Source organism: Euprymna scolopes, chromosome 33, assembly GCF_053919585.1.
Source record: "Euprymna scolopes isolate OS-2025 chromosome 33, ASM5391958v1, whole genome shotgun sequence".
Taxonomy (NCBI): Eukaryota; Metazoa; Mollusca; class Cephalopoda; order Sepiida; family Sepiolidae; genus Euprymna; species Euprymna scolopes.
In genome coordinates this window covers 71,632,952-71,649,652 of record NC_136514.1, presented here as the reverse complement: position 1 = coordinate 71,649,652, position 16,701 = coordinate 71,632,952, and the positions used below count along the sequence as shown (strand labels likewise).

Here is a 16,701-nt window from a genome sequence, read left to right as displayed (position 1 = left end):
TAACTCTTTTCATAAGGCCATGAAGTGTCCATACAGTGGCTGAAATATATGTTTCATCCTTTGCTAAAACCTAGCATTTATATTAATCAGTAAAAATTAAAGCTGAAATGACTCCTCTGCATCTCGAGAAACGCAGAGTATGTACAAATCGTATTAAGAACAAAGTATTCAAATTAAATCATAGTTACTTGTAAAACAACTTTTATTTTCCATGTGATTCTTTCTCAGCAACCTTGCATAAAGTCTGGCCTCTATCCAGTCCGTCTCTTTATCCGTCTTTGTCTTTAGAATATAAAAATTACCTAAATTTATTTGTTGTTGCTTAATTTTTCAATCATTTCTTTCTAAACATTATATATTATCTTTTTCGTTGTTTCGACCTCTTAACATCATGAAAAAAAGGTTTAGCTTTCCAATCACTCTCGAAAATTATTTCATTTTGTCTTTTCGTTTTGCGTTTCATTATTATTCTTTTTCCATATGCGCCTTTGAGCCAAGATTTCGTTCATCTTGGTTTTTAACTGATGCCATCCTATGCTTGAAGTTCGAATCTCTGATGAATTCATTTAAAAAAAATAATAAGGAATTATCTTTTTAGTTAATCAAATGCTTTTTGTAATTTTTTCCCCCCTAAATTTTTTACCACTTCTTTCGTCTCTTTCCAGAATATAATTGTGGCTGTAAAAATGGTGGAATATGTGACCTGGAGTCCCAGCAATGTCACTGTCGCCCTGGATATACAGGCGAATTGTGTGAAAATTATGACTATTGCTCCTTCTGGGAGACATCACATCAGCAACCCGCTTGCGGACGATCAGGTAATTATTCATCTTACGATAAATTTGTTGCTTTTTTTTTTTTTTCAAATAAAATTTACATTTTTATTTTATTTTCAAACCCTGTCTCTTAGGGCGGATATCATTTTGTTTATTTTTTTTTTTTATTAATGATTAATTTTATTAAGGCTAAAATGCACTCGAGGATAAGAGTTAATGAAATGATTGGATAGTCAGTGGAATGATGAAAAATATTATAATAGGATTGAAATGATCAATGAAATTAACAAAATTTGATTACTTATATCTATGAGATAATCTGGATCTATGATGGTATTCATCCGATTGAACTGGCTTGAAGTGAATTTTCAGCATCACTATTAAAGGTGACTATCCCCATCTGTTCATAACTTCAACACACCATAATTAGTCACAGTGTTGCAATTGAATCGCAAAACTATTCTGATGAATAGTAAAAAGCAAATAGCTCTAATAGCTAACCTTTTCTTCTTTGCATTGTTTGGATTTGCTTGATTCGTCATTTCCTAAACAAGTAAGTTTTCACATGAACATGTTAACTAAAAGTTTTTTTCGACAAATGAAAATCGTTTCAAACCCCAAAAGTATGAAGTCTTTATGAAAATAAATAATTCAATACAAACGCCTATAAAGGAAATAGCTAGAAACTATTGAGAGATCTGACCAGCTGAATATATAGAAAAAACTAAGAACGTATGCTCTACATCCCTTTCAAGCCTTTCAACAGTGGAGATAAATTGCAAAGAAATCTTCAATAACTCACTTACAAGCCTTCGTCATTACATGCACACATTCTTACACACTAGAGAGAATCAGACGAACAGAAACGAATCGCTACTCACTAACAAGAACAAGGTAAATATACACACACACTGTGCCACGCTGCCAAATACTTGTATATATCACTTATACACGCATATTATTCACACTATGAACAATTTGACTTGTGATTACTTACTCGGCTTTCTTTACTAAACACAAATTTGCGTAAATGAACATTTACTAATTGAAAATACTTGTTATTCTTATAAAATTGTAATATAAAACTGTTTTGTTATAAAATTTCGTTTTTCTCTACTTTCATTTACGAAACTTCGTTTACGTTTTTAGTTAACACTTGCTAACTGGTGATCCTCCGATTCTCTCAATTTTTCGTTCATTTCCATTTTTTATGCATGTGCATGAATATAAAAATGACAATAAATGGAACGTTGAGAGACTTAAAGGCATGCATGTATGTTTCATCCTCTGGTAAAACCTAACATTTATATCAATTGTTGGTGTGGTTCAAAGCAATACCCAAAGGCGCTATCATCATTCCAAAACAGCTCTACTAAGGCCAATAACCACACTACAATGGTACAAAACTGAATGAAGATTGGCTGATCAACAGCAACTTTTGAATGAAGATTGGCTGACCAACAGCAACTTTTGAATGAAGATTGGCTGACCAACAGTAACTTTTGAATGAAGATTGGCTGACCAACAGCAACTTTTGAATGAAGATTGGCTGACCAACAGTAACTTTTGAATGAAGATTGGCTGACCAACAGCAACTTTTGAATGAAGATTGGCTGACCAACAGCAACTTTTGAATGAAGATTGGCTGACCAACAGTAACTTTTGAATGAAGATTGGCTGACCAACAGCAACTTTTGAATGAAGATTGGCTGACCAACAGCAACTTTTGAATGAAGATTGGCTGACCAACAGCAACTTTTGAATGAAGATTGGCTGACCAACAGCAACTTTTGAATGAAGATTGGCTGACCAACAGTAACTTTTGAATGAAGATTGGCTGACCAACAGCAACTTTTGAATGAAGATTGGCTGACCAACAGCAACTTTTGAATGAAGATTGGCTGACCAACAGCAACTTTTGAATGAAGATTGGCTGACCAACAGTAACTTTTGAATGAAGATTGGCTGACCAACAGCAACTTTTGAATGAAGATTGGCTGACCAACAGCAACTTTTGAATGAAGATTGGCTGACCAACAGTAACTTTTGAATGAAGATTGGCTGACCAACAGCAACTTTTGAATGAAGATTGGCTGACCAACAGTAACTTTTGAATAAAGATTGGCTGACCAACAGCAACTTTTGAATGAAGATTGGCTGACCAACAGCAACTTTTGAATGAAGATTGGCTGACCAACAGCAACTTTTGAATGAAGATTGGCTGACCAACAGTAACTTTTGAATGAAGATTGGCTGACCAACAGCAACTTTTGAATGAAGATTGGCTGACCAACAGTAACTTTTGAATGAAGATTGGCTGACCAACAGCAACTTTTGAATGAAGATTGGCTGACCAACAGCAACTTTTGAATGAAGATTGGCTGACCAACAGTAACTTTTGAATGAAGATTGGCTGACCAACAGCAACTTTTGAATGAAGATTGGCTGACCAACAGCAACTTTTGAATGAAGATTGGCTGACCAACAGCAACTTTTGAATGAAGATTGGCTGACCAACAGCAACTTTTGAATGAAGATTGGCTGACCAACAGTAACTTTTGAATGAAGATTGGCTGACCAACAGCAACTTTTGAATGAAGATTGGCTGACCAACAGCAACTTTTGAATGAAGATTGGCTGACCAACAGCAACTTTTGAATGAAGATTGGCTGACCAACAGTAACTTTTGAATGAAGATTGGCTGACCAACAGCAACTTTTGAATGAAGATTGGCTGACCAACAGCAACTTTTGAATGAAGATTGGCTGACCAACAGCAACTTTTGAATGAAGATTGGCTGACCAACAGTAACTTTTGAATGAAGATTGGCTGACCAACAGCAACTTTTGAATGAAGATTGGCTGACCAACAGCAACTTTTGAATGAAGATTGGCTGACCAACAGCAACTTTTGAATGAAGATTGGCTGACCAACAGCAACTTTTGAATGATGATTGGCTGACCAACAGCAACTTTTGAATGAAGATTGGCTGACCAACAGCAACTTTTGAATGAAGATTGGCTGACCAACAGCAACTTTTGAATGAAGATTGGCTGACCAACAGCAACTTTTGAATGAAGATTGGCTGACCAACAGCAACTTTTGAATGAAGATTGGCTGACCAACAGTAACTTTTGAATGAAGATTGGCTGACCAACAGCAACTTTTGAATGAAGATTGGCTGACCAACAGCAACTTTTGAATGAAGATTGGCTGACCAACAGTAACTTTTGAATGAAGATTGGCTGACCAACAGCAACTTTTGAATGAAGATTGGCTGACCAACAGCAACTTTTGAATGAAGATTGGCTGACCAACAGCAACTTTTGAATGAAGATTGGCTGACCAACAGCAACTTTTGAATGAAGATTGGCTGACGAACAGTAACTTTTGAATGAAGATTGGCTGACCAACAGCAACTTTTGAATGAAGATTGGCTGACCAACAGCAACTTTTGAATGAAGATTGGCTGACCAACAGCAACTTTTGAATGAAGATTGGCTGACCAACAGTAACTTTTGAATGAAGATTGGCTGACCAACAGCAACTTTTGAATGAAGATTGGCTGACCAACAGCAACTTTTGAATGAAGATTGGCTGACCAACAGCAACTTTTGAATGAAGATTGACTGACCAACAGTAACTTTTGAATGAAGATTGGCTGACCAACAGCAACTTTTGAATGAAGATTGGCTGACTAACAGCAACTTTTGAATGAAGATTGGCTGACCAACAGCAACTTTTGAATGAAGATTGGCTGACCAACAGCAACTTTTGAATGAAGATTGGCTGACCAACAGCAACTTTTGAATGAAGATTGGCTGACCAACAGCAACTTTTGAATGAAGATTGGCTGACCAACAGCAACTTTTGAATGAAGATTGGCTGACCAACAGCAACTTTTGAATGAAGATTGGCTGACCAACAGTAACTTTTGAATGAAGATTGGCTGACCAACAGCAACTTTTGAATGAAGATTGGCTGACCAACAGCAACTTTTGAATGAAGATTGGCTGACCAACAGCAACTTTTGAATGAAGATTGGCTGACCAACAGCAACTTTTGAATGAAGATTGGCTGACCAACAGCAACTTTTGAATGAAGATTGGCTGACCAACAGCAACTTTTGAATGAAGATTGGCTGACCAACAGCAACTTTTGAATGAAGATTGGCTGACCAACAGCAACTTTTGAATGAAGATTGGCTGACCAACAGCAACTTTTGAATGAAGATTGGCTGACCAACAGTAACTTTTGAATGAAGATTGGCTGACCAACAGCAACTTTTGAATGAAGATTGGCTGACCAACAGCAACTTTTGAATGAAGATTGGCTGACCAACAGTAACTTTTGAATGAAGATTGGCTGACCAACAGCAACTTTTGAATGAAGATTGGCTGACCAACAGCAACTTTTGAATGAAGATTGGCTGACCAACAGCAACTTTTGAATGAAGATTGGCTGACCAACAGCAACTTTTGAATGAAGATTGGCTGACCAACAGTAACTTTTGAATGAAGATTGGCTGACCAACAGCAACTTTTGAATGAAGATTGGCTGACCAACAGCAACTTTTGAATGAAGATTGGCTGACCAACAGCAACTTTTGAATGAAGATTGGCTGACCAACAGTAACTTTTGAATGAAGATTGGCTGACCAACAGCAACTTTTGAATGAAGATTGGCTGACCAACAGCAACTTTTGAATGAAGATTGGCTGACCAACAGCAACTTTTGAATGAAGATTGGCTGACCAACAGTAACTTTTGAATGAAGATTGGCTGACCAACAGCAACTTTTGAATGAAGATTGGCTGACCAACAGCAACTTTCCAGTCAAATTCTCAGTTGATCTCACTTTCTCTTGCACCATTCCAACAATTAGGTTAGTGCTATTATATTGTGAATAAGATTGGGAAGAGAATGGTGAAGGTCGTGGCCGAAGCATGTCTTTGTTACTCGAACAGATTGTAATGATATTTTCAGATATTGATTGTCTTTTAACCATTAGCATCTTAAATATTGAACAGTAATATTTTTGTAACACATTGGTACTTTTTCTTAAGACTAGAAGAATACAAACATATTTAAGCAACGTTTGTAGTTTTCAAATATACTTATAACGCTTTCAACAATAAATAAAAAAAGTGTATATCTCCAGTGCCGGCAAAAAAGAAAGTATGCACTTGTAATTTTTTCAAAAACTGCAAATTTAAGCTAAATTTAATGTAACTGTTTAAACAAACTATACCTCATTTGATTCGACTTTTATTCCTCTATAATTTTACCAGTTCATATTTGACTTTTAATTGAAATATTTTCGTTTTCACGTCAATTTAAAAAAATAACTTTAAATTGAGGAGGCAAAAAGAAAATTCGCTTAAAACCAGCTAAAATTATTGCCCCTAAATCAGTTTAAAATATCCACCAACAGGAAACAAAACATCTCGAATCGTAATTGTTGTTGTTCCAGGTTATACGACGTTATATTTAGTCCATATGCCACGACTTTCTCTTAGTGATTGTTAGGAGGTCATTAATCTCCACCTTTCTGGTTTATCCAATTAAGAAATCGGCCACAGACAAAAATGTGACGGGAAAACGGTACGAAAGACTCTGCAAAAGCACCAAAACATCGGCAGTGTTCGTGATGTCCCTAAATCTGGTCGTACTAGAGTGACTTCTAACAGGGAAGACAATGCTATCAAGATCCGCAGCCTAAGAAACAGATCTTAAACGGCTCCCTAAATCCAACAACAGTGCAATCTTGTTAAAAAGTGCTCTCTTTCTACTGGCAAGAACAGATTAAAGGCATGTAATTTGTGAGAATATGTTGCAAGACGCAAGCCAATGATTTCTGTAAAAAACAGAAAGCGCTGTTTGGACTTTGTCAGATGCAATGAAGATCATGACTATTCATATTTGGTCAAAAGTTCTTTTTAGTGACGAAAGTAAGTTCAATAGGCTAGGCAGTGATGGTAAGCAGTAAGTGCGTCAGAGAAAAGACAAAGAATTTAATCCTAGGTGCTCAGTTTCAACGCTGCAAGGTGGTGGAGGTTCATTTTTGATGTGGGGCATTTTAGTATTAAATAATATTGTATTTATAAAAATTCTTTTTGGATAATAAATTTTTTAAAAAATGCCCATTACTGGATTAAGTGGAATAAAACCCGGTGTAATGTTAGGCTTTGTGGGTGAGTAGTAATTTCTGTTTTAAACTAAAAAATATAACAAAACCAATTCCCCTCAACTTTTTGATCTTCAAACTATTGCTTTCGCGCAACTTCTGTTTTAATTATTTTTAGGTATTTGTACATCAGTCCCGAAATTGGTTGTCAGCACAACAGGTGGAGACAAAGCCGGTGATACTTGCATCTTTCCATTTAAATATCAGGGTCAGACTTTCTCCCGATGCATCTCTGACAACAGGGTAATTCACTTTTTGTGGTTTTCCTTTTTGTATATTTTTAGCAATAATTTCGATTCTGGTCATCGTATAAATTCACTACTTGCTCAATATTGTAACAGATGAAGTCCTGCATCTAATATGACCTTGATATTTCATATCTTTCACTATGTGAAGTTTCACTATGTGAAGTTTGGTCTGACGCATTTGACCGAATTTCAACTTTCGACGGGGATAACCTTGTGAATACTTAATTTAATATAGTGAGGCAAGACTCAAATAAGATTTTGGTCAAGACTTGCATTGTCAGGCGGAAGTATGCAGTTTCATGACTGACTAATGTATTTTGTGTCTTTGTGAAACTTTCAGTTTTTGTAAAAGAAAAAAGAAATTTCGTATTATTTGGATTATCCGTACTACTATTCTTATCTTGAGTGTTATTTCCACAACGTTTCGGTCGATGTAACCTCCAACCTTCTTCAGGTGTATTTTGTTGAATTCAGGAATCCACAAGGATAGCATTGTTTCGTTCCGTCAGCAATGACCGGTTAGAAGTCCAAAGTAATTTGCAATTGTATTAATTGGTTTATTGTTCCGAAAATTCATATGAGAATTGCCCACAAGGACCTGTAATGAAACAGATAATGTTCTTAGTAAAATTCAGTTTTAAAATCTTCTGGAGGAAGGTTCAATCCTCAGTGCAGGCGATACTCAAAAATACAATTACAAATTACTTAGGATTTCTATGACTGATGGAGTAAGAACATACTACCCCTGTGGTTCCTTTAAAAATTTTGTACAGATTCTCGAGTTCGACAGAAAGATTCCCGAGTTCAACAGAATGCACATAAAGAACGTTGGAGATTACATAGACCGAAACGTTATGCAAATAACACTCAAGGTTAAAACAGTAGTCCGAATAATACAAATAATAGGGATTATCAATCATTATCTAAAAAAATCAGAAACATAAAAAGAAATTTATGACATTCTATTTTTCATTGGCCTTTTTGATGTGTCTTTGTTTTTTTTTGTTTTTGTTTTTTTTGTCATTTCTGTGTCATTTTGTTCTTTTCTTCTTTATATGCCTTAATTTAGATTTGTTTCTTTTGCATGTCCTGTTTTTTTCTTGCTATTCAGTATCCTTCTTTTGAGTCTTTCTTTTAGTGTGAAACTTTGTATGCTTTTAAAAAGTGCTTTTTTTTTTCAATTTTAGTGAAAGAAAAAATAAATTTGTTTGCGTCTTTTTTTCTATCAGCATTTTTGCATAATTTTCCTTTTGTGATTTTGTCTTTTATTTTAATTTTTTATTTATTTTTTTTTGTGTGTGTCTATCCTTTTTGTGTGTTTTTTTTTTTCTTTTTGCGTATTTATTTTTGTCATTCATTTTTGCGCCTTTCTAGTAATCTTTTATTCTATGCCTGAACATGAACTGTGACTTTCTTTTGTTTTTCTGTGCCTTTTTACGTATGTCGCTTGTGTTTATGTGCATCTGTCAATTTTTGTGAAAGCAAAAAAGACGTGTAGTTATTTTCTTATTTTCGTCGGCTTTTTTTTTTAGTGATTTTTGTATATAATGTTTTTTGGAAGGTCTTTATTTTTCCTTTTTTATATTTTTCTTGTGTGTATTTTTTATTTTATCTTGTTAATGTCGTTTTTTTGTGCAACATGTTGTATATTTGTGTTTTGTGTATTTTATGTGTGTCCTAATGTTTGCAAATATTTTTTAAAAATAAATGCGTTTTTTACATTCTTGTTGTATTAACTTTTTGTGTCTTTTTTTGCATGTTTTTTTTATATATTTTCTAATTCATTTTTGTGCCTTACAGTTCTGTGTCTGTTTTGGTGCATTTTTTTCGTGTTTGATTTTGCTATGTATTTATCTTTTGTGTTTTTTCTGTGGGTCTTTCAATTTTTGTGAAAGAAAAAATTGTTGGTGAGTTTTCATTTTTCTATGGGTCTATTTCTTTTTGTGTATTTTTTTTTTTACTGTTTTGTGTTTTTATCCTTCTTTGTGTTTTTTTTTTCAGATATTCTCTTTTGTATATTTTTCATTTCGCATCGTGTCTTCATTTATCTTTCGTGTTTTTCTTACTGTGACTTTTTATATATCTGTCTTTTTTTACTTTTTATATCTATCAGCAGTCTATGTGTCTTTTCTTTGTGTCTTTTTGTATTTTTTTTGCATTTTTCTTTTGTTTTATCGTTATTTTTTATTTCATTTTGTGCCTCCTTGGTGTCTATCATTTTTGCCTGGCATTTCTGTGATTTCTGTATGACATTTTGTCTTTTGTGTTTTATTTTTCAATTTTTGTGAAAAAAAAAAACTCAATCGTTTGTGATTTCATTTTTATTATTGGCTTTTGGGTCTGTCTCTTGTGTCTTTTTCTATTGTGTGTTTTTATTTTTCATTTATATTTTTGTGTCTTTCTTTCTGATATTTCTCTTTCGTGTCTTTTATTTTGTGGCCATTCCGTGTCTTTCTTTTGTGTCTTTCTTTTGTGTCTTTCTTTACGTGCAACTTCATTTTTAGGTCTCGTTTGTGTATCTTTCAAATTTTGTAAAAGAATGAAATTTGTGACCTACTTTTGCTTTATGCCCTTTTGTCTTTTTGTGTCTTTATTTTTATTCTTCTTTTTGTGCTTTTTTTCTTTATAATTTTTCTTTCTGTGTGACATTTTATGTCTCTATCTTTTGTGTCTCTGTGCGTCTTCTAATTTTTATGACAGAAAAGGACATTTGTTTGTGAATTTTTTCTGTCTATGTACCTTTACATTTTTATATTTTTTTGTGTCTTTCTTTTTTTTTCTTTTGTTGTATCTTTATATTTTTGTCAGTCATTTTTGTGCCGTTTTTATGTGCCTTTCATTCTTCTATATTGCCATTCTGGATCTTTCTTATTTACCAGACTGGACCGGATACTATTTTAATTCAAGCTATTAAGTTAAAAGATGGCTCATTTCCGGGCAGGTCTAGTATCTTACTTCCTGAAAAAGCAGGATTATTACCACTGATTACTCTACTCACGACCAATATTTACGGCAAATAAACGTGCTTATATTTTATTAGATTTTTTTAACACAATACAATCGAGTAAGTCGCCTTAATGAATGGGCATTTGCGGTCGTAGGTGGTAATATCCTACATCCTTCTATTTATCATTTGACGTCCTTCCCAGGCTGCCACACCTGTTCATATTTATGGCTTACATTAACTAAATTCTTGTGAGGAGGAACCTAGATGGACTCATATTCGTCACATCAGAAAAAAGTATAAGTTAATATAAGTTTGTCTATTTGCCGTTTTGTTGTGAGTGAAATAATTAGTGGCAGCCGTCTTGCTTTTCATGTAAAGTACCAGGTCGGATATTACTTTTAATGCCAGCCATTAAATTACAAGTGGGTTCATTGGTATGTTAGTGATGCATTTCCTGTCCGGTCCGGTCTGGTACCTTACTTCTTCAAAAAGCAAGATATTTACGGTAGATAAACATGCTTATATTCTCTATTAAATATTAAACGTTTGGCATAAGTACACTTTAACTAACAAGAAGTATTTTTTGTTTTATTTTCATTTTTGTAAAAGACTATGCTAAGGAAAAAAAGCTTTTGTTTTTTAATAATTTTATTTGAAACAGTTAAATTAGGATTTATTTTTGAAAAATATTTCTTTGATAAAATGAAGTATTATTTTTTTTTATGAAAACCAAACGATATAAATGTTTGTTTTGTTTTTTCTTTAAAAGAGGTGTTTATTTTGCTTTAAATATACGAAGCAAGCTTTCGCCATGAATGGGCTTTATTAAACGATTTCTTTTTATCCTTGGAGATGTAAAAAAATCTCTCTGGGTAATAATCTGTTGAGTTGTTAAATGTGTGGAAATTATCTTCCTCCATCTTTCTTTCTTTCTTTCTTTCTCCTGTCTCGGTTCTTCCTTCCTTTCTTCTTAACCCCTTTCCTACCCCCTTCCCTAGCTTCCCCCTTTTTTTTGTCACCTGACTCCCTTATGCCCGTTGATTGGATGAGACGTTTTCGTGCTAAATTGGAGCACGTGTGTGATATTTTTGAGTTAAGTCGACATTGTGGACAAGGCGTCGTCGAGACAACAAGTGTCGAAAGTATTCCCTGACGGTCTCGGATAAAAGGGGACGCCTGGAAATTTACTAAGGCGTTGTACAACTCTGTCTTGACGAGACATTAAAGTCGTTGAAAAAAAAGAACCAAGTTTTTTAAGACACTTGAAAACTGAATATAATTATCGAGAAAAGATAATTGAAGTTTGAGAAGATAATTCGCCACTGAAAGTTTTCTAAGACACTTGAAAACTGAATATAATTATCGAGATAAAGATAATTGAAGTTTTGAACAGAAAATTCGCCGCTGGGAAGTTTTCGAAGATACTTGAAAACTCGAAAATATTCTGCCTCCAAGAAATTTCAACCCTTGCTAAAAGGATTACGAAAACGAATTTCCAGGAAAGGGACTGAAAAAAAGAACTTTTTAAACAACACAAACTCAAAATAAAAGCCCCCAAAAACGAACTTTCTAAATGTTCCATTCGAGAGAGGGCGCCCCGAAGCTTCCAGTAAGTGCTCCCTTCCTTTTTTCTTTCTTTCTTCCTCCTTCTCTATCTCTCTTTCCTTCTATTTCCCTTCACTCTCTCCCCTTTTTGGTTACTACTACAAGCACACTTGTAAGCCAGATGGACATTTTTGGCAGCCCATAGAGGTCACAAACTTTTCCTTTAGATATCTTATTTAATAAATTCTATTTCTCCTATTTTTCTCTTTTTGTTTGTTTTCTTCCTTAAGTTTCAGAGTTAGTAGTAACGATTAATTGTTTAAGAAGAATTAACTTCCACGGGAAGAAGTGGATGATAAAATTTCTTCAAATGAGCAGGTTTTAAGTTTTTACAAGTGTAACACGCGGCTCATGTGACAATGTTATATGTAATAGAGTGGCACTTTTTTTTATATCGTTATGAATGAGTCTTATTAATATGGATTTTTTAAGAAAGCTAAACGATATAAGTTGTTGTTGTTGTTTTTTGGGGTGGGGATCATTTCATCCTAAACAAAGCACAGGGCCATTTAGTCGTGAGGGGCTACTATTTGGAACTAGATTTGCAGGGATACTATTTAAGGAGTTGGGTAGCGAGATGTCTGTTCACATTACACTTGAACTTCTGCATGTCAGTTCAGTCAGGGAAGCATGGGTTCGGGAGAGAATTGAAAAGTGAAGCAGTTCGAGGGAAAAATCTATTCGAGTAGAAGTGCTTTTCCCCTCGAACTGCTTCACTTTGGAATTCCCTCCCGAGCCCCTGCTTCCCTGACTGTACTGAGTGTAATGTGAACAGACATTTTTTACGGCATCTACGGATCTCTACAGTGTAGGGGTGGGATTTTGTTGCTTGTTGAGTTTGTCAAGGGTATTGTCATCGAGGGGGTACTAGTGCTTAGAGTTCGTCAGAACACTTGCTATTAAAATACTTGTAAAACAGGCACAAGGATGCCACGTTTTGGCGATGGGACAGAGCTTGGAGTTTAGTTCATAGTTCAGGGCCTATTAGGTTGATGACTCATTTTTTAACTCTATCTAGGAGCGAGAGACTAGTGACAGATGCATCAGCCCAGATGTGGCAACAATACTCTATGTTTGGGCGAATTGTGGCCTTGTAGAGATACAGGATACTCTCAGGTATAAGTAGACTTTTAGCAGATGGTAGGAGGGTAGAGAGAGCCCACTTTCCTCACAGCAGCCTTGGCAATTGCTTCAGTGTATTTGTTCCAATTCATGTTGTCTGTGAATGTTAATCCTAGAACACCCACATTTATATGATGTTGTTTTGATGTACGACAAGTAAAGACAACTTGAGAATTCAAGAAAGATTTGAGTATACTCCAGCAATACGATATTATTCGATTTTCATGAGAAGGCTATCATATTAAACGCCTTAGATATGTTTAGGGCTACTGACTTAGCTTCACCTGCTTTATCCAGTACTTGGTATATACGTTTGGAGATTACAGTTAGGATATCCGCAGTAGAATGGATTTGTCTAAATCCATACTATCAGTCAGATAAAAGTCTGTGAGGTGGCAGACTAGTGCTTGATTGATTAAAGACTCAAAGATTTTGGCGAAGAGAGGGAAGAGATTAATGAAGCAATAATTGAGTGGGTCAGTTCTTTTGTCAGAATTCTTGTGAACTGGTACAAAAGAAGCAATTTTTAAGCAGTCAGGAAAACAGGATTTGATCAGGCATTTGTTGTAGAGAAGCAGAGCATTTTTTTAGTAGTATGGCAGGGATAAGATCGAGTCCACATACCTTCGAGGTGTCTAGATTTATTATGGCATCACGAACAAGGGAAGGGGGTAATTTTCAGATCATCGAGTATGAATACTGTCTGCAAAGAACAATTTGGGAGGGTGTGACCAGCTTAATCTAAGGTAGAGTTGGAGGCAAAACGTTGGGCAAGCAGATTTGCCTTTTAATTCGCTGTGCAAACAATCTCAAGGTTGTTGAATAGTGGGGGAATTGTTGATTGTCTATTATTTACTACACTGTTATGAATTTTCCAGAAATCACAAGTTCCTCATTTCTGTGACTCGATGCATTTTCTGATGACTTTTAAATGCCTTCTCTTGACTGCGACGATTTCTCTCTTACAATAATTTCTAGCATCTACAAACTATTTGTATTGGAATTATATTAGATAAGTCTGTGGAATGCATGCTGTCTTTGAATGGTAGCAGTTGCACAATCAGAGATGAACAATTATGGAGAGTGTGGTTTAATAAAGTGCCTTCGTGTGGGAATGTATGCTTTAATGCTGCTTTGAACCATTCAGTAGTCTAATTTGCATACTGGTCCGGAGGAAGAGAAAAGATACTACTCCATGGGATATCTATGATGTGATCTCTGATTGCTTCCCAGTCGGCCTTCTTATAGTATCTTGTCGGTTTGAGTAATATCTCTTCAGCTTTGGGTCAAGAGTTTAGTGTGACTTCTAAAATTATCACAACATGATCGGCATTTCTGAGTAAGCTAGGGCATTTGTTAAACAATCATCGGAAACTGTGGTCAGAAATAGATTCAGAAGTGAGGTTTGTTGGTCCTGTCGATCTGGGAGACGGGTTTAAAACGTAACTGTCTGTAATAGAGAATTGGATATAGAGACGCTATATGTTATATGCTACCAGCTGTGTCTGGATAACTAAAAAAAAAAAAAAGTCGATTACTGTGGCGGAAATTTAAGTTACCAAGTACATGTACTTGCACGCTAGTATCTAGGAAGAATTCTGCATCTTTAAAGGAGATGTCTATTTACCTTTAAAGATGCGAAGCAAGCTTTTGTTCGGGGCTTTATCGAACGGGTCTTTTTTTGAACAGCACTTTTTTTAAACGAGGTTTTATCAAGCAATTTCCTTTTATTAATCATTTTTTCTCCTTAACTCAACAATCTGTTACCCAGATAGATTTTTGCATCTGATCACACTGACCCAAGTAAGAACACAATGCAATGTTAAACGTATAAAAATACTTTATATATATAGTATTAAGAAAAGGTGAATCTGCATAATTCATTTCATGGTTAAATGTTTTAATTTGCTTCAGTTTGTGTTGATCCGTTACACCTCCGCATAGTATTGCCTTATATATATATATATATATATATATATATATATATATATATATATATATATATATATATATATATATATATATATATCTTTTTAAAAAAACTTTGGAAGGATGAGATGTAGATAAAATATTTTCTCATGTTTTTCCTTATAAGGAAAATGGATTCCATACTGTTCATTGTTAAAGTGGTTTTTATTCAATACGTCTAACGAAAAGCTGTTCTTGTGAAAACTTTCAAACAACATAGAGTTTGAATTTGTCCAAATAGTTTTGAAACAATTGTAACTAACGATGAAATACACTATTTGTTGCTATCAATCTATTCCTTGATGTACTGATTTTGTTAAAACAATATATGAATGTTCAATTATGAAATATGATAATTTTGTAGCTTACAGTTTAAGTCATCTCATTGTGAGTTAAAATTTATTGGTATATGAACGATTACCGAATTTTCAATTATATAAACCCAGTAAACTTTGGAATACTATAAATAAGACTATATATATATATATATATATATATATATATATATATATATATATATATATATATATATATATATATATATATATATATATGTATTCTTTATTTCTTTTCTAAAACAAAAAGGTTGGACCTCCTTTCGCTTGTGGGACTGAGTTCAATGGCCGATCAAGTTACATTAGTGTGGGAAGATGGAGCCCAGGCCCCTCCTACACAATTCTCGTTTGGGTTAAGCCGACCGTGCAAGACTCTAAAAACAGGGTGAGTGTGATCTTTTTCTCTCTGAAAAAATAACGATGCTTTATATATATATATATATATATATATATATATATATATATATATATATATATATATATATATATCATAGCTTTTATTATTTATGCTGATTCTCTATTTCTGTGATATTTACTCATGACAAATTGAGGCACAGCAGATTAGGGCATGACAAATTAAAGCATGGCAAATTAAGATTCGACAAATTTATGCATGACAGATTTAAGTACGACAAATTGCTTCTGCCGTTTTTTCTTTTGCTAAAATCTTTTGTAAAGAATAAACAAGTTTTTTCAGATTAGCGAGAATATTTTTGAAAAATATGAAACTTCTCTTAAGTTAAAGAAAAAATATTTATACACATTTTTAATATTGTAAGTGTTTTTTGTTTTGTTTTTTTGTTTTGTTTTGTTTTTTCTGTAGTAAATGCATTTTTTTTTATTATCAAAGAAAATGATAATAAAATGTAAATATATTAACGAATTATCTAATTCCCCCAAATATCGACCCGTCAGTCTGAAAAAACCTTGTTTATTTTTTACAAAGATTTTTAGCAGAAAGAAAAATGACATGGCAACCGTCTAAATTAAAACCGATTGCTTCTTTTTGTAATTTAAATTGTTTTCAAGATGGTGTTGCAATATCATCACTGTTTGATTAGCTACAAAATTTCGATTTTCTTATTTAAAAATAAAACTACTTGATCAAATTACATGGTTTTTGTTGAGTGTTCTCTTTCCCTCACAAGTATGTACATCACACACACACACACACACACACACACACACACACACACACACACACACACACACACACATATATATATATATATATATATATATATATATATAAATATACATATATATATACATATATATATATATGTATATATATACATATATATATATATATAAATATATATATATATATATATATATATATATATATATATATATATATATATATATATATATATATAGTTATTTCCACGGTCAAACACCATCACAGCTTACAAGAACAATAACAGCCAACAAACCGGAAGTTTAAGACGAGTTTCGCCCTCATTTAGACTCATCAGTTAGACATATCCAAAGCAATTAGTAATAGAATTTTC

At 33.8% G+C, this 16,701-nt stretch overlaps 1 protein-coding gene across 1 annotated transcript in view; it reads left to right on the top strand.

The window, feature by feature from the left end:
- LOC145258293 (uncharacterized) overlaps nucleotides 1–16,701 on the top strand; it is a 220,479-nt gene that overhangs the window by 80,198 nt on the left and 123,580 nt on the right. Inside the window, exons 12-14 of the mRNA XM_080116327.1 lie at nucleotides 666–818; nucleotides 7,081–7,205; nucleotides 15,438–15,572. Of these exons, the coding sequence (XP_079972453.1) occupies nucleotides 666–818; nucleotides 7,081–7,205; nucleotides 15,438–15,572 (413 nt within the window). The remainder of the gene's footprint in view (nucleotides 1–665; nucleotides 819–7,080; nucleotides 7,206–15,437; nucleotides 15,573–16,701) is intronic.